Source organism: Oncorhynchus mykiss, chromosome 21 (assembly GCF_013265735.2).
Source record: "Oncorhynchus mykiss isolate Arlee chromosome 21, USDA_OmykA_1.1, whole genome shotgun sequence".
Lineage (NCBI taxonomy): Eukaryota > Metazoa > Chordata > Actinopteri > Salmoniformes > Salmonidae > Oncorhynchus > Oncorhynchus mykiss.
In genome coordinates this window covers 32,512,756-32,531,160 of record NC_048585.1, presented here as the reverse complement: position 1 = coordinate 32,531,160, position 18,405 = coordinate 32,512,756, and the positions used below count along the sequence as shown (strand labels likewise).

At 42.4% G+C, this 18,405-nt stretch overlaps 1 protein-coding gene across 1 annotated transcript; it reads right to left on the bottom strand.

Annotated features, from left to right (window-relative positions):
- Positions 1–117: 117 nt before the first annotated feature.
- Positions 118–8,389, bottom strand: LOC110500266 (serine-threonine kinase receptor-associated protein). The gene is made up of 9 exons (XM_021577541.2): positions 7,857–8,389; positions 7,503–7,638; positions 5,822–5,903; positions 5,560–5,632; positions 5,375–5,474; positions 4,909–5,046; positions 4,493–4,629; positions 2,649–2,798; positions 118–863 (listed from the first exon to the last, which is right to left on the bottom strand). Exons 1-9 carry the CDS (start codon positions 7,966–7,968, stop codon positions 796–798), a joined length of 996 nt encoding a protein of 331 aa, XP_021433216.1. The 5' UTR covers positions 7,969–8,389; the 3' UTR covers positions 118–795.
- Between the last annotated feature and the right edge of the window lie 10,016 nt (positions 8,390–18,405).

Genomic DNA, 18,405 nt, shown 5'->3' with positions numbered 1-18,405 from the left:
ACATTTTAAACGTATGTGAGTCAAACCATTTGACAATGCACTGCAAAGCACTACCCTTTAATTGATATAAGAACTTGTCTTGCTGCCACAAAAAGCTTTGTTTGTGCATAAAAAAAATGAATGGATGTATGTATCTCTTTATTTAATTACATAACTGCAAAGTTGCAACCAAGGACAAAAATACAAAGCAAACAACTTAAGTAATTTTACTCTCTGGCCTGTTAGAGAACATTACCCCATATACTAGTTTAGGGTACACCTATGGACAATACACCACTTTTACTGAATAAGATCATTTCATTGAGAAAATTAACATAATTTCTCAAAGATAGCATCAGTTTCCCTCCCCATGTAACTGTGTGTATTCCCATATTGTAAAATGAAAGAAAAAAATCCAGAGAACCAAATTGCCCCTGAAGTCAATACATTTAAAACAAAAATTGCTCATGGGGTCACAGTGTTGAACATACAAACAGATCAGGGGGGACAGATTGAGCTGAGCAGAGAGAAAGCAGGCAGCGATGAGCCTGATGCTCACAGGTCTACTACTTTCCTCTGGAGCCCAATCTCTGTGTGTGTTCTTCTAATTACCACTAGAACCCATTTTGTGTGTGTACATGTGTGTGTTGGGTCTGCCTGAACAGGTGTGTAAATCGAGAGCTCAACTCCAGATCAGTTCCTGGTGAAGAGGAGGGGCTCAGGTCCTTGCTGGGGCTTGGTGTTCTGAAGAGACTGGAACACCCTGCTCTTCTCCTCACCTCCTTCTGCTCTCCTTTCTTTCATCTCCCCCCTGTCTCAGGCCTTGATCTCAGGAGCAGCAGGAGTGCAGTATATTGTGTCAGAGTTCTCGGACACCAGCTCCTCTGTTGAGGAAAATAACACTCAATGACATTTGCATGGTTGATTGCATTTCGGTTTTAAGCGTCTTAACGAAGTCAGCACCCCTTCCGATAAGATACAGTGCATTCGGAAATATTCAGACCCATTGACTTTTTCCACACTTTGTTACGTGCAAGGGTGGGCAATTCCAGTCCTCGAGGGCCTGATTGGTGTCACAATTGTGCACCAGCTAACACACCTGACTCCATAATCACCTAATCATGATCTTCAGTTTAGAACGCAATTTGATTATTCAGCTGTGTTTGCTAAGGATGGAGAAAAGGTGTGACACCAATCAGGCCTTTGAGGACTTGAGTTTCCCACCCCTGCGTACAGACTTATTCTAAAATGTATTAAATAATTCACCCCCCCCCCCTCAATCTACACACAATACCCCATAATAACAAATCAAAAACAGGTCTTTAGAAAATGTATTTAAAAAAAATATATATATATATATATATATATATATATATATGGTTTTTCAGTTGTTACTTTTACCCCTTTTTCTCCCCAATTTAGTGGTATCCAATTGGTAGTTACAGTCTTGTGTCATCGCTGCAACTCCCGTACGGACTCGGGAGAGGCAAAGGTCAAGAGCCATGTGTCCTCCGAAACACAACCCAAGCAAGCCGCACTGCTTCTTGACACAATGCCCACTTAACCCGGAAGCCAGCCGTACATATGTGTCAGAGGACCCGGCGACCGTGTCAGCGTGCACTGCGCCCGACCTGCCACAGGAGTAGCTAGTGCGCGATGGGACAAGGACATGCCTGCCGGCCAAACCCTCCCCTTACCCGGACGATGCTGGGACAATTGTGCGCCTCCCCATTGGTTTCCCGGTTGCGGCCGGCTGCGACTGAGACTGGACTCAAACCAAGAATCTCTAGTGGCACAGCTAGCACTGCGATGCAGTGCATTAGACCACTGTGCCACTCAGGAGGCAGAAATACCTTATTTACATAAGTATTCAGACCCTTTGCTATGAGATTCGAAATTGAGCTGCATCCTGTTTCCATTGATCATCCTTGAGCTGTTTCTACAACTTGGAGACCACCTGTGGTAAATTCAAGTGATTGGAAATGATTTGGAAAGGCACACACACCTGTCTATTTAAGATCCCACAGTTGACAGTGCATTTAAGAGCAAAAACCAAGCAATGAGGTCTGTAGGATTATCTGTAGAGATCCAAGACAGGATTGTGTCGAGGCACAGATCTGGGGAAGGGTACCAAAACATTCCTGCAGCATTGAAGCTCCCCAAGAACATCGTGGCCTCCATTATTCTTAAACGGAAGAAGTTTGGAACCACCAAGACCCTGCCAAATCGAGCAATCGGGGGAGAAGGGCCTTGGTCAGGGATGTTACCAAGAACCCGATGGTCACTCTGACAGAGCTCCAGAGGTCCTCTGTGGAGATGAGAGAACCTACCAGAAGGACAACCATCTCTGCAGCACTCCTCCAATCAGCCCTTTATGGTAGAGTGGCCAGACGGAAGCCACTCCTCAGTAAAAGGCACATGACAGCCCACTTGGAGTTGGTCAAAAGGCACCTAAAGGACTCTCAGAACATGAGAAACAAGATTCTCTGGACTGATGAAACCAAGATTGAACTCTTTGGCCTGAATGCCAAGCATCACATCTGGAGGAAACCAGGCACCGGTCATCACCTTGCCAATACCATGCCATATTGCTTATATCTACCCAGTCATTTCAGATAAAGCTCCTAGGAACCCCTATTAATTATTTGGCATTAAGCATGAAAACTCACCAGGAAGGACACACTTCCACAGGCCATAGGTTTTGCCGACCGCAGTCTGCCACAGCCGGAGCGTACCATCCTCAGAGCCACTGGCATACAGCTCCCCGTCTGGACTGAACCGCACGCAGTGGACTGGTCCAAAGTGGCCCTTGTATGACTCTACAGGAGGAGCGGAAAGAGAGCCACAGCAGTGTTAAACATGACCCTAACCCTAAACATGTCCACACACAGGTTATAAAACCATACATGTGAGGGAGCCACTCCTGTCCCAACAGTATGCGGTCGATGTCAGTGAGTTGGTTAGGATTTAGTGAGCATTCTCTTATATACAGGTAATTCGGAAAGTATTCAGACCCCTTGACTTTTTCCACATTTTGTTACGTTACAGCCTTATTCGAAAATGGATGACGTATTTTTTTTCTCATCAATCTACACACAATACCCCATGATGACAAAGCAAAAACAGTTTTTTAGAACATTTTGCAAATTTATAAAAATAAAAAAAACTTTGCTATGACACTCGAAATTGAGCTCAGGTACATCCTGTCTCCATTGATCATCCATGAGATGTTTATACAACTTGGAGTCCACCTGTGGTAAATTCAAATGATTGGACATGGTTTGAAAATATACACACCTGTTTATATAAGATCCCACAGTTGACAGTGCATGTCAGAGCAAAAACCAAGCCATGATGTTGAAGGAATTACCTATAGATTCTGCAGCATTGAAAGTCCCAAAGAATACATTGGCCTCCATTCTTAAATGGAAGAAGTTTGGAACCACCAAGACTCTTCATAGAGCTGGCCTTGGTCAGGGATGTGACCAAGAACCCGATGGTCACTCTGACAGAGCTTCAGAGGTCCTCTGTGGAGATGGAAGAACCTTCCAGGATGACAACCATCTCTCCAGCCCTCCACCAATTAGCCCTTTATGGTAGAGTGGCCAGACGGAAGCCACTCCTCAGTAAAAGGCACATGACAGCCCACTTGGGGTTTGCAAAAAGGCACCTAAAGGACTCTCAGACCATGAGAAACAGGATTCTCTGGTCTGATGAAGCCAAGATTGAACTCTTTGGCCTGAATGCCAAGAATCACGCCTGGAGAAAACTTGGCACCATCCCTACGGTGAAGCATGGTGGTGGCAGCATCATGCTGTGGGGATGTTTCTCAGCGGCAGGGACTGGGAGACTAGTCAGAATCGAGGGAAAGTTGAACGGAGCAAAGTACAGAGAGATCCTTGAACAAAAAACCTGCTCCAGAGCACTCAGGATCTCAGACTGAGCCGAAGGTTCACCATACAACAGGACAACAACCCTAAGCACACAGCCAATACAATGCAGGCGTGGCTTTGGGTCAAGTCTCAATGTCCTCGAGTGGCCCAGCCAGAGCCCGGACTTGAACCCGATCGAAAATCTCTGGAGAGACATGAAAATAGCTGTGCAGCGATTGCTCCCCATCCAACCTGACAGAGCTTGAGAGGATCTGCAGAGAAGAATCAGAAAAACTCCCCAAATACAGGTGTGCCAAGCATGTAGCGTCATACCCAAGAAGACTCGAGGCTGTAATCACTGCCAAAGGTGCTTCAGCAAAGTACTGAGTAAAGGGTATACTTATGTAAATGTATTATTTCCGTTTTTTAAATGTTTTTTTTTAATACTAAAACCTGTTTCTGTTTTGTCATTATGGGGTATGGTGTGTAGATTGATGAGGGGAAAAATCTATTTAATCAATTTTAGAATAAGGCTGTAACGTTACAAAATATGGGAAAAGTCCAGGGGTCTGAATACTTGCCAAATGCACTGTAAATTGGTGGGATTTTTTTTTTAATTGTAGTTTAAGCTGCTGCTTTACCCAACTCCTCCTTGGTGCCGTAGTCAAATTTGTAGAGCTTGAAGTCATCTCCCCCGGCAACAAAGAAGTCCTTATCTGGATGCAGCGAGGCAGAGTGAATGGAGGCAGGGGCATCCACAGTCTTGATCATGTCAAGGCTAGGGAGAAACACACACACAGCTTTAGCACTAGCAATTACAATCAAATATGAGAGAAATCAAACTATAATAGATGTCATATACTGTATACTATGACTGCCCCTGAGGAGTAGGTAGAAGTAGTCCCTAACCTATGATTCAGGGTCAGATATTTTATCAGTCCCCTAATGGTTTAGGCTAGGTTTGGGGGTGGGAAAATCTTATCCTAGATGTGTGGTTAGTGACAACGCCTACCTCGAGCTATGCCTGAGGGCAATGCCTGGGTTTTGTGTATTGTACCTGAGGGCATTGTAGAACGCGATGGTCTTTCCATAGGTGATGACCAAAACCTCTCCGTCAGGGATGTACTCCATGCTGCTGACTGACATGTCGAAGGAGAGCTGCTTCACAACCTCAGTGGAATTCCTGTCCCACAGTCTACACAAGGGAATATAGAAATACATATTTTAGATCAATAGATACAGTACTCGGTTGATTGAAAAGTCATCAAGAAATGACAGCAAAAATCAGAGTGATGGCCAGACTTATGACCATAGTATGTTTATGACTTTTCAATGTGATAATCACACACTGCCCTCTTGTGTTCGTAGTGGGCAGAGACTTTTTGCCGCAAGGAAAAATGACTGCAAATGCTTCCAAATGTTCCCGATAGTATATATAAGGTGTGTGGTCATCCTATCATCCTTTTGGCATCATGATAATATCCATGACAAATGTAGAACCAGGTAGATCAAAGAGCACTGACCGTACGGTTTTGTCATCAGCGGCAGAGAGGATCTGTGTGTCGTTGTTACACCACAGGGCTTTCTTTATGGCAGACGTGTGCCCTGTAATCTCTTGTGGTTCTGAGGGAAACAAAACACAATACATATCTCAACACAACCAAACGTTGACACAAACAATTAAACAAGGCCTTGCATTGGTACAAACCTGCTTCCGGTTTGTTGAGGTCGTAGATGCGTATTATCTTATCATTCCCTCCTGTTAACAGACAACTGCTATCCTGTCAGAGAGAAATGGAGGCGGAAGAAGTTGACTGAAATATCCAATATATGAAAGTCCCCAGAACAAAAAAGATACGCGAGACATGTAAACAGGTTTACACTGTCATGACAGGGAGAATTTAAGTCCTCAATCTCATACATTTGACACATTCAGTAAAACCCATATCAATTCCAAGTAACTGTAGTACCTGAGTAAAATTGACTGACTTGACAATGTGCTTGTGTGCCAGCGTGAGCACCTCATCTCCAGTCACGGCATCCCACACCTTCCTGAAGAGCAAAGAGATAGTCATCATCAGTATAAAAAGGGAAAGGGGGATACCTAGTCAGTTGTACAACTGAATGCATTCAACTGAAATGTGTCTTCCGTATTTAACCCAACCCTTCTGAATCAAGAGAGGTGCGGGGGGCTGCCTTAACATCCATGTCATTGGCGACCCAGGGAACAGTTGGTTAACTGCCTTGCTCAGGGGCAGAGCAACAGATTTGTATTACCTTGTCAGCTCGGGGATTCAATCCAGCAACCTTTCAGTTACTGACCCAACGCTCCTACCCAACAGTCTACATCAGCCAAGAAAAATAATATAGTAGCCTAATTACCACTTGCCAGACATTCTTTTGCTTTCACGAACTCTGTTGTTGAAATGACAAAGGAGTTGGCTAAAGCAGACAGACTAGCACCCAGGCTAGGAGAGTAATAAGCTAATGTCAGAAGTCTTTGGAGATCTCTCATTGAACAATATTAATAATTGAAGACTTTCCACTCATTCTGTTCGGAAGTACAGTAAATGGTTATAGCCTGGTTCTATACTGTATGTGCCGTAGCCAACTCTTATAGAGCCCGCCAGCTTGTAGTCCTAAAAATCAGAAATTTGTTGGCATTTTCTACCTATGGTTTGTTCACCATTCCTACGGGGGAAATTAAATGGGGGAAATAATGGTGTTTTGGGATATACGCCGAAAATAAGGTCCGAGTTTAACACAGGCTTAGGAGATCTTATATGTTTTGTTCTATGAGATAATATCAGTCAGTTAACATTGCCTTTATGATTTATGAAGCCTATGTGCTCAAAATAAGTCAGTTGCCAACAAATCACTCACTTTCAGAGATATGGAACGACAACATTAGTCGCAAAATTACGTGATGCCAGTCTGACAAAAAGCCAGTTAGCTTTGTAAGCTACCAGCTCAAACAAAAACACAATAATGGTATATTGTTTTGCTCCAGGCTGCAACCACATCCCATCAACGGGAAGGTGCTTGTTTTATTGGTTCCCGAACGATGTTGTCTAGAATTGACTTTGGGTCTGTCTGACAAGGTAAGCTAAACCTGTTTGCTAGACATCAAAGGCATGGGCTCCCGAGTGGCACAGCGGTCTAAGACACTACATCTTAGTGATAGAGGCGTCACTACAGACCCTGGTTTGATTTCAGGCTGTATCACAACCGGCCGTGATTGTGAGAATGCTAGATAGACAATTAGTAAAGGTGGTCGCTGCTTGTCCTCCATCGGTTTCCCATAAGCAAGTGCTGTAACATGGAGATATGGCCGTGTAGCAACACTAACCCTATCAAGGTGTATCAATTTAACCTTTTGTATTTTGAAAATTATTTCTCGTTGATATGAAAGATAAGGTCCTTATTCTTCCAAAACCGTACCGCAAGCGACGCGTGTTAATGTTCAGATTGAGCATGTTGCTTTTAACAAAACGCCTTCGTCAAATGACTCTTATGTGTAATGGAACTGAAAGTCATGATAAAGGAATAGTCTCCTTTAGAGCCTACATAAAAGACACAATTACCATTGCTCTCTACATTGTTGTCATAACATGATCATAGCCAGGCTATGTTGTAGGCCTAAATACATACGCAGTAAAATCTGCAGCAGCAGTGGCTGCCTTGGTGGCTTCATTATTCAGAGTGGCCCCCCAGACAGCACCCTTGTGACCCAGGAACGTTCCGATCCAGTCCCCTGTGTCTCCCTGGCGCAACATGGGTTTGCCATCTACAAGAAGGAACAATCATAAGTGGTTAGACAACTACAGTACCTCCAACTGTAGCACATACATAAGTGAAAAAGTCGATGATAATTTCCTAAATACATTATTAAATTCCCCTCTCTATTCAGACCCCCACCTGAGAAAATTAGGTAATATAACTTTGTTAACCTCTACTATACATTCAATATTTTCTAAACAATGATCTATGGTTATCTAATCTTACCCTTGCAGGCACTGATGAGAAAATACCCGTATGGGGTGATGCCACTGAAGGCTAGATCCACCACAGGTCTTGTGTGGCCAGAGCAGGTGAGTGGTGTCTGTCTCATTGCCATGCTCACCTTTGTTTCAGACAGACGAGCTAGTAAACAATACAAAATGCTAAATAAAATCGCCAAAAGTATGGAGCTAGTTAGTGAATATAAATGCCAGCTTGCAACTGGCTAGCTAATGTATGGAATGAGATTGCTAAAACTCTGGCTAGTGCTGAATAGCCTAACGTTAGCTTCCAATGGTACCAAAGTTAGCTTGACAAACATTAGCTAGCCAACGATTCTAGATAGTTTGAAGATAACGCAAACACCGTTAACTAAATGTTATGAAAAAAGAGAGAAGGAATTAAGCGAAGATATTGATGTTTCTGTGAAGGCAAAGGGCTTCTCTCCCAGCTAGGAAATAGCGCGCTAATAGCTACAATATTGCAACTAACTAGCAACGTGCAGTTAGCGACCTTAGGTATTTAAAAAACATTGTAAATATAGAAATACTTCCGGTATCATGAAAGCTATAGTCTTTTCTAAATAAAAGTCCCAGATCTAAATTAATGGTCAAGACTAAGAATCATTGGTGGTACAATGAAATAATCTATCATCAAGACTTTTAATGTGCTACATTGAATATTATAATATTGTACAATTTACAGAACTTTCGGGGGGGACCTGTGGAAATCTAGAGCATCAGGCGTGTGAGGGGTACAATTTGTGCAAAGAAAGGTCTTAGAGCTTTATGGTGTTGAAAATAACATTAAGGCTTGTTTTAGATGGTTTTGTCACACACAGATGGTACATGAAACAGATGTAGAAAGAGGGCTCTGGATTAAGGCCACCAGGGTTCTGGTCTAGAAGCACACTTTTCACCAATGATGGAGAAAATACCCAATCGTTAAACTTGAATAAAAGTAAAGATACAGTTGATGTCTGAAGTTCACATACACCTTAGCCAAATACATCTAAACTGTTTTTCACAATTCCTGACATTTAATCCTAGTACAAATTCCCTGTTTTAGGGCCACTTTATTTTAAGAATGTGAACTGTTAGAATAATAGTAGAGAGAATTATTTATTTCAGCTTTTATTTCTTTCATCACATTCACAGTGGGTCAGAAGTTTACATACACTCAATTAGTATTTGGTAGCATTGCCTTTAAATTGTTTAACTTGGGTCAAACGTTTCAGGTAGCCTTCCACAATACATTGGGTCAATTTTGTCCCATTCCTCCTGACAGAGCTGGTGTAACTGAGTTGGGTTTGTAGGCCTCCTTGCTCACACATGCTTTTTCAGTTCTGCCCACAAATGTTCTATGAGATTGAGGTCAGAGCTTTGTGATGGCACTCCAATACCTTGACTTTGTTGTCCTTAAGCCATTTTGCCACAACTTTGGAAGTATGCTTGGGGTCATTGTCCATTTGGAAGACCTATTTTCGACCAAGCTTTAACTTCCTGACTGATGTCTTGAGATGTTGCTTCAATATATCCACATAATTTTCCTCCCTCAGGATGCCATCTATTTTGTGAAGTGCAAATTTTGTGAAGTCCTGCAGCAAAGCACCCCCACAACATGATGCTGCCACCCCTGTACTTCACGGTTGGGATGGTGTTCTTAGGCTTACAAGCCTCCCCCTTTTTCCTCCAAACATAAAGATGGTCATTATGGCCAAACAGTTTTATTTTTGTTTAATCAGACCAGAGGACATTTCTCCAAAAAGTACGATCTTTGTCCCCATGTGCAGTTGCAAACCGTAGTCTGGCTTCTTAATGTCGGTTTTGGAGCAGTGGCCCCTCCTTGCGGAGCGGCCTTTCAGATTATGTCGATATAGGACTCGTTTTACTGTAGATATAGATACTTTTGTACCGGTTTTCTCCAGCATCTTCACAATATCCTTTGCTGTTGTTCTGGGATTGATTTGCACTTTTCGCATCAAAGTACGTTCCTCTCTAAGAGACAGAACGCGTCTCCTTCCTGAGCGGTATGACGGCAGTATGGTCCCATGGTGTTTATACTTGCGTACTATTGTTTGTTAAGATGAATGTGCTACCTTTAGGCATTTGGAAATTGCTCTCAAGGATGAACCAGGCTTGTGGAGGTCTACAATCTTTTTTTCTGAGGTCTTGGCTGATTTATTTTGGTTGTCCCATGATGTCAAGCAAATAGGCACAGAGTTTGAAGGTAGGCCTTGAAATACATCCAATAGACTCAAATTATGTCAATTAGCCTATCAGAAGCTCCTAAAGCCATGACATAATTTCCTGGAATTGTCCAAGCGGTTTAAAGGCACAGGTAACTTAGTGTATGTAAACTTCTGACCCACTGGAATTGTGATACATTGAATTATAAGTGAAATAATCTGTCTGTAAACAATTGTTGGAAGAATTACTTGTGTCATGCACAAAGTAGATGTCCTCCTAACTGACTTGCCAAAACTATAATTTGTTAACAAGAAATGTGTGGAGTGGTTGAAAAACAAGTTTTAATGACTCCAAGCTAAGTGTATGTAAACTTCCGACTTCAACTGTACCCTAATAGAAAATGATTCAAGTCACCCAGTAAAATACTACTTGAGTAAAAGTTCAAGTATTTGGTTTTAAATATACTTAAGTATCAAAAGTAAAAGCAAAAATATAAATAATTTCTTATATTAAGCAAACCAGACAGCATCATGTTCTTGTTTTTTTAATTTACAGATAGCCAGGGGCATGCTCCAACACTCAGACATCATTTACAATCTAAGCGTGTGTTTAGTCAGTCCGTCTGTAGGGATGACCAGGGATGTTCCCTTGATAAGTGTGTGACCATTTTCTTCTCCTGCTAAGCATTAAAAATGTAACCAGTACTTTTGGGTGTCAGGGAAAATGTATGGAGTAAAAAGTACATTGTTTTCTTTAGGAATGTAGTGAAGTAAAAGTTGTCAAATATAAATTGTAAAGTACAGACACCCTAACATTTTACACCACTGCTTTTCACTGTACCCAGAGGACAAATATAATCTAATTTAATTTGTCACATGCTTCGTAAACAACAGGTGTAGACTAACAGTGAAATGCTTACTTACGGGTCCTTTTCTAACAATGCAGTGTTAAAGATTATAATTTTTTTTTTTTTTAAATAGTGACATGAGGAATAAATACACAGCGAATAAGAGTACAAATAACATGGGTATATACAGGGAGTACCAGTACCGAGTCGATGAGCAAGGGTACAAGTTAATTGAGGTAGCTATGTACATATATGTAGAAGTAAGGTGACTAGGCAACACGATAGATAAGACAGTAGCCACAGCATATGTGGTGAGTGTGAAATGTGTGCGTGTTTGGGTAGTCCAGTGTGTACAAGAGAGTTAGTGCAAAAAGGGTCAGTGCAGGCAGTCTGGGTATCCATTTGATTAGCTATTTAGCAGTCTTGTTTAGAAGTCTTGTGGCTTGGGGGTATAAGCTGTTCATGGTCCTGTTGTTTTCAGTGCACTGGTACCGCTTGCCATGTGCTGGTAGAGAGAACATATGGCTTTGGCAATTTTTTGGGCCTTCATCTGACATCGCCTGTTATAGAGGTCCAGGATTGCATGGAACTTGGCCCCAGTGATGTACTGGGCTGTACTCATCACCCTCTGTAGAGCTTTGCAGTTGCTGTACCAAGCGGTGATGCAGGCAGTCACGATGCTCTCAATGGTGCAGCTGTAGGACCTTTTGAGGATCTGAGGGCCCATGCCAAATCTTTTCAGCCTCCTGAGGGGGAAGAGGCGCTGTCGTGCCCTCTTCACAACTGTGTGGGTGTGTGTGGACCATATTCGTTCCTTAGTGATGTGGACACCGAAGAACATTACGCTCTCGATCCTCTCCACTGTAGCTCCAAAGAATGTGGATGGGGGCATGTGCGCCCCTCCATTTCCTGTAGTTCCCGATCAGCCTCTTTGTCTTGCTGGCGTTGAGGACACTTTCGGTATTGCAGTTTAGCTTTTGTCCGGCCCAGGAAGACACTTCCCAGACATGGAGAAGTCAAATTTGAACATTTCTAATAAGACACTTTAATCATCACCTTTGTGCACAAAACACCCATTGAATTATTCAAATAATTGTTGCAGATGCCGATGAATTTTTTCATCCCTCACAGCCAAAACTATTAAAGGGATAATTCACCCAAATGACTAAATATCATATTGGGTTTCCTTCCCTGTAACCAGTCTATGGACAAAGTATGACATGCTTTCCCATTCAAGTCATGAGACCGATTTTATAATTGCTTGCGCATCATGTTCAAATCATCTATATGTGACTGTTGAGCTTCACAATACATTGGATTTAGTTTTGGATGATTTGGACATGATGCGTAAAAAAATGCTAATATTGGTCACATGACTTGGACGGGATTTGTGCCAAAAATGCTAAAACATTACCATGTGGAAATGGTGCCAGGGAAACTAACATACCGAGAACATACTTGCGAACATTTAAAGTTTACGTTTAGACTTTTTCTACTTAAAAGGTTTGAGGCCCCCTCATGTCAAGCGTTGTTGTTAAAGGGATACTTCAGGATTGCGCTAGTTAGCAACTTCCTTCAAACTGCACGCAGTTAAAGGGCATTACCATTACTCATTACCAAAATCCCGAAGTATCTCTTGAAGGAAAAAAACTGTTCACTTCATCAAGGATCTTTCTGTACTTTGCTCCGTTCATATTTCCCTCGATCCTGACTAGTCTCCTGCCACCACTATGCTTTACCTTACGGATGGTGCCAGGTTTCCTCCAGACTTGACGCTTGGCATTCAGGCCAAAGAGTTCAATCTTGGTTTCATCAGACCAGAGAATCTTGTTTCTCATGGTCTGAGAGTCCTTTAGGTGCCTTTTGGCAAACTCCAAGTGGGCTGTCATGTGCCTTTTACTGAGTCGCCTCCGTCTGGCCACTCTACAATAAAGGGCTGATTGATGGAGTGCTGCAGAGATGGTTGTCCTTCTAGAAGGTTCTCCCAACTCTACAGAGGAACTCTGGAGCTCTTTCAGAGTGACCAGGAGGTTCTTGGTCACCTCCCTGAGCAAGGCCCTTCTCCCACGATTGCTCAGTTTGGCCTTGTTCTTGGGGACATCCAACGCTGCAGACATTGTTTTGGCACCTTTCCCCAGATCTGTGCATCGTTACAATACTGTCTCGGCGCTCTACGGACAATTTCTTCGACCTCATGGCTTGGTTTTTGCTCAGACATGCACTGTCAACTGTGGGACATTATATAGACAGGTGTGTGCTTTCCAAATCATGTCCAATAAATTGAATTTACCACAGGTGGACTCCAATCAAGTTGTAGAAACATCTCAAGGATGATTCATAGAAACAGGATGAACCTGAGCTCAATTTTGAGTCTCATAGCAAAGGGTCTGAATACTAATCAGTTAAAAAAAATATATACATTTGCCAAAAATTCTAAAAAATCTGTTTTTGCTTTGTCATTATGGGTTACTGTGTGTAGATTGATGAGGACATTTTGGGGGGGAATAAAGTTGTAACTTTTAAAAAATGTGGATAAACTTGATTATTAGCCAGCAATGTGATTGTCTACAAGGCTGAAGAAAGATGCAGTACTATAAGAAAGATACATGTAGGCTATATTAGTCTTGATTTTCAATGAGTTGGCTGAATTTTCCTTAGCAACACACTAACACATTTCAAAGGACCCTCCACCTCCAAATCGATCCTGCTCCAGAGTACAGGCCTTGGTGTAACGCTCATTCCTTCGACGTTAAACGTGAACCAGACCATCACCCCTGGTGAGACAAAACCCTGACTCGTCAGTGAAGAGCACTTTTTGTCAGTCCTGTCTGGTCCAGCAACGGTGTGGGTTTGTGACCATAGGCAACGTTGTTGCCGGTGATGTCTGGTGAGGACCTGCCTTACAACAGGCCTACAAGACCTCAGTCTAGCCTCTCACAGCCAATTGCAGACAGCATGAGCACTGATGGAGGAATTGTGTATTCCTGGTGTAACTCAGGCAGTTGTTGCCATCCGGTACCTGTCCCGCGTCCTGTACCTGTCCCGTGATGTTCGGATGTACCGATCCTGGGCAGGTGTTGTTACACGTGGTCTGCCACTGCGAGGACGATCAGCTGTCCATCCTGTCTCTCTGTCTTAGGCATCTCACAGTACGGACATTGCAATTTATTAGAAAGGCCTATTTAGTGTCCTAAGTTTTGATAATTGTGACCTTAATTGCCTACCGTCTGTAAGCTGTATGAACTTACGGTCTTAATGACCGTTCCAAAGGTGCATGTTTATTAATTGTTTATGGTTCATTGAACAAGCATGGGAAACAGTGTTTAAACCCTTTACAATGAAGATCTGTGAAGTTATTTGGATTTTTACGAATTATCTTTGAAAGACAGGGTCCTGAAAAAGGGACGTTTATCTTTTTGCTGAGTTTAGTAACATTAACACTATGCAATCTAATTGCAGCCACTGTACTCATAATATACAAGAGAACTATCACCTTATGGTGAGGATAGCCATGTTGCAAGCACAGCTTCAGATGCAATAGTTAGGCAAGGGCAATTTTAAGTGTAGGAAAGGATGAAACAGCCTCTGTGCCACCAGTAAGTACAGATAGTAGTAGTTGTATAGTAGCACGCTTTTAGCCAACCTGCCAGTTTAGTGGAGTCTGCCACTAGCACAGTCAGTGTAGTCAGCTCAGCCATCCCCATTGAGACAGTGTCTGTGCCTCAACCTAGGTTGAGCAAAACAAAACATGGTGGTATTCGCCTTAGCAATCTCACTGGAATAAAGGCCTCCTCCATTCCTGTCATTATTGAAAGAGATTGTGATATCTCAAAATAGGGCTACTTAATGTTAGATCCCTCACTTCCAAAGCAGTCATAGTCAATGAACTATTCACTGATCATAATCTTGATGTGATTGGCCTGACTGGAACATGGCTCAAGCCTGATGAATTTACTGTGTAAAACGAGGCTAAGAACAATCCCAAATTTATATTAGATACTGTTGAAAAGCTAACTATAAAGCAGCATTCAACAAGAGAGGATATATTTCACTTCAGCAGTGATAAATTCATGAACTTCTTTGATGAAAAGATCATGATCATTAGAAAGCAAATTATGGACTCCACTTTGAATCTGCGTATCTCTCCAAAGCTCAATTGTTCTGAGTCTGTACAGAACTGCCAGGACCTAGGATACATGGAGATTGGCACGTTTACATTTTTTTTGTATCTCTTGACACATTCATGAAAATAGTCATGGCCTCTAAACCGTCAAGCTGCATACTGGACCCTATTCCAACTAAACTACTGAAAGAGCTACTTCCTGTGCGTGGCCCTCCTATGTTGAACATAATAAATGGCTCTTTATCCACTGGTTGTGTACCAAACACACTAACAGTGGCAATAATAAAGCCTCTCTTGAAAAAGCCAAACCTTGACCCAGATTTTTTAAATTTAAATATCAGCCTATATTGAATCTCCCATTCTCTCAGAATGTTTAGAAAAATCTGTTGCGCAGCAACTCACTGCCTTCCAGAAAACAAACAATGTATATGAAACGCTTCAGTCTGGTTTTAGACCCTATCATAGCACTGAGACTGCACTTGTGAAGGTGGTAAATGACCTTTTAATGACGTCAGACCGAGGCTCTGCACTCCTCGTGCTCCTAGAGCTTAGGGCTGCTTTTGATACTATCGATCACCACATTCTTTTGGAGAGATTAGAAACCCAAATTGGTCTACACTGACAAGTTCTGGCCTAGTTTAGATCTTATCTGTCGGAAAGATATCAGTTTGTCTCTGTGGATTGTTTGTCCTCTGACAAATCAATTGTACGTTTTGGTGTTCCTCAAGGCTCCGTTTTAGGACCACATGGTGAAGCCCCAAAATTGCCTACCCTGGAAGCCTGTGTTTCAGACATAAGGAAGTGGATGGCAGAAAATATTTTACTTTTAAACTCGGGCAAAACAGAGATGCTAGTTTCTAGGTCCCAAGAAACAGAGATCTGCTGTTGAATCTGACAATTAATATTGACGGTTGTACAGTCTCAAATAAAACTGAAGGTCCTCAGGACCTCGGCGTTGCTCTGGTCCCTGATCTCTCTTTGGACGAACATATCAAGAATAGTTCAAGGACAGCTTTTTTCCATCTTCGTAACATTGCAAAAATCTGAAAGTGTTTGTCCAAAAATGTGGCAAAAATGCTTTTGCTTTTGTCACTTCTAGATTAGTCTACTGCAATGCTCTACTCTCCGGCTATCTGGATAATGCACTAAATAAACTTCAGTTAGTGCTTAACTCGGCTGCTCAATTCCTGACTAGAACCAAAAAATTGGCTCTTATTACTCCAGTGCTAGCCTCTCTACATAGGCTTCCTGTTAAGGCTAGGGCTGATTTCAAGGTTTTACTGCTAACCTACAAAACATTACATGTGCTTGCTCCTACATATCTCTCCGATTTGGTCCTGCTGTACATACCTACACGTACGCTACAGTCATAAGACGCAGGCCTCCTTATTGTCCCTAGAATTTCTAAGCAAACAGCTGGAGGCAGGGCTTTCTCCCGTTGAGCTCATTTTTTATGGAATGATCTGCCTATCCATGTAAGAGATGCAGACTCTGAGTCTTTACTGAAGACTCATCTCTTCAGTAGGTCCTATGATTGATTGTAGTCTGGCCCAAGGGTGCGAAGGTGAGTGGCAAAGCACTGGAGCGACGAACTGCCCTTGCTGTCTCTGCCTGGCCGGCTCCCCTCTCTCCACTGGGATTCACAGAGGCTGAGTCACTGGCTTACTAGTGCTCTTCCATGCTGTCTCTAGGAGGGGTTGAGTGGGTTGAGTCACAGACTATTTTTTTTAAACTCCCTCGGGCTTGTGCACTGGAGGATATCATCCTAGGCTCTACTCAGCCTTGTCTCAGGGTAGTACGTTGGTCTGTTGATATCCCTCTAGTGGTGTGGGAGCTGTGCTTTGGCAAAGTTGGTTGGGTTATATCCTGCCAGGTTGGCCCTGTCCGGGGGTATCGTCGGACAGGGCCACAGTGTCCCCCAACCCACTTGTCTCAGTCTCCAGTATCTTTGCTGCAATAGTGTATGTGCCGGGGAGCTAGGGTCAGTCTGTTATATCTGGTGTAATTATTTGATTATTTCGACTCTCTCTCTCTACCGCACCTGCTGTCACGACCTCTGAATGATCGGCTATGAAAAGCCAACTGACATTTACTCTTGATTTACTGATCTATTGCACCTTCTACAACCACTGTGATTATTATTTGACCCTGCTGCTCATCTATGAACATTTGAACATCTTGAAGAACAATCTGGCCATAAATGGCCATGTACTCTTATAATCTCCACCCGGCACAGCCAAAAGAGGACTGGCCACACCACAGAGCCTGGATCCTCTCTAGGTTTCTTTCTAGGTTCCTGCCTTTCTAGGGAGTTTTTTCTAGCCACTGTGCTTCTACATCTGCGTTGCTTGCTGTTTGGGGTTTTAGGCTGGGTTTCTGTACAGCACTTTGAGACATCTGCTGATGTAAAAAAGGGCTTTATAAATACATTTGATTGATTGTTTGAATGAATTAGAACTTGCCGCGAACGGCAAAATTACCAGCAGTCGGGCTCGCCACACTGTGGGCTATTCATCCAATTGAAATCTCATGTGTGTTTTACTATCTTTAATTATCAGATGGTGCCATTTGACTTCTGTTATGGGACGCTCTCATGGAAAAGTGTTTTATCATGTCCAACTACATCAACATTTGTAATTGGCTGATGCAGAATTTGTTACAGGAAATAATCACTGCCACCTGGTCAGGTTAGCATAGGGCAAAATGTTCCAGGTTATGCAATGGCAACAGCTAACATGTAACGTTTTATCACCTGCAACTACATCAATGATTTTAATTAGCTGATGAGAATTTTGAGAATGAAAAAGTTTAAACTTAAACTTTTTCAAATGTTTGCAAGTATGGACGCACCTTGTCCGTAGACTGCTTACAGGGTAAGGAAACCAGTGTGTGATTTGGGTGAACTATCCCTTTAATATTTTATATTCATCCACTGTCTGTCATGCTTCTGGATGACATGAAGACGTCAAATGTGAGTATATTACGTTGAAAATAACAGTCGGCCATCTTGTCTTCAGTTATTTAATAGTTCAATGCTCTGAATGAATAAAAACTGTTTTAGCATGGACATTGCCATTGAGGGCTTCTTGAGTGTCTTTCAGGTGGCGACATAGAGGTAGAAATAGGGCTCTAGATGGATATATCTTGTTTTCATCATGGACAAAGTAGTCAACAGGGTAGGGATTATTATGGGTTGGGAGCAATCAGCCAATGATCAGATCATTATCCCCTTCTTGAAATTGGGCTGCCTATGGTTTGTAAGTGGCTTTAAGCTATATCACTGGCAATGGAGACCTGTCATTCAGGGAAGATAGGGCACAGCACAGTTTTATATATATATATTTTTTTGTTGCCTGTTTTACATGTTATTTTGGCATTAATACGTGTCACATATCA

Excerpts from the sequence above, each read along its gene's own strand:
- LOC110500266 (XM_021577541.2), bottom strand. The coding sequence starts at position 7,968 with ATGGCAATGAGACAGACACCACTCACCTGCTCTGGCCACACAAGACCT. Across the intron at positions 7,639-7,856 it reads TCTCATCAGTGCCTGCAAGG|ATGGCAAACCCATGTTGCGC; the intron begins GTAAGATTAGAT and ends TCCTTCTTGTAG. Across the intron at positions 5,475-5,559 it reads CCTCAACAAACCGGAAGCAG|AACCACAAGAGATTACAGGG; the intron begins GTTTGTACCAAT and ends TGTTTCCCTCAG.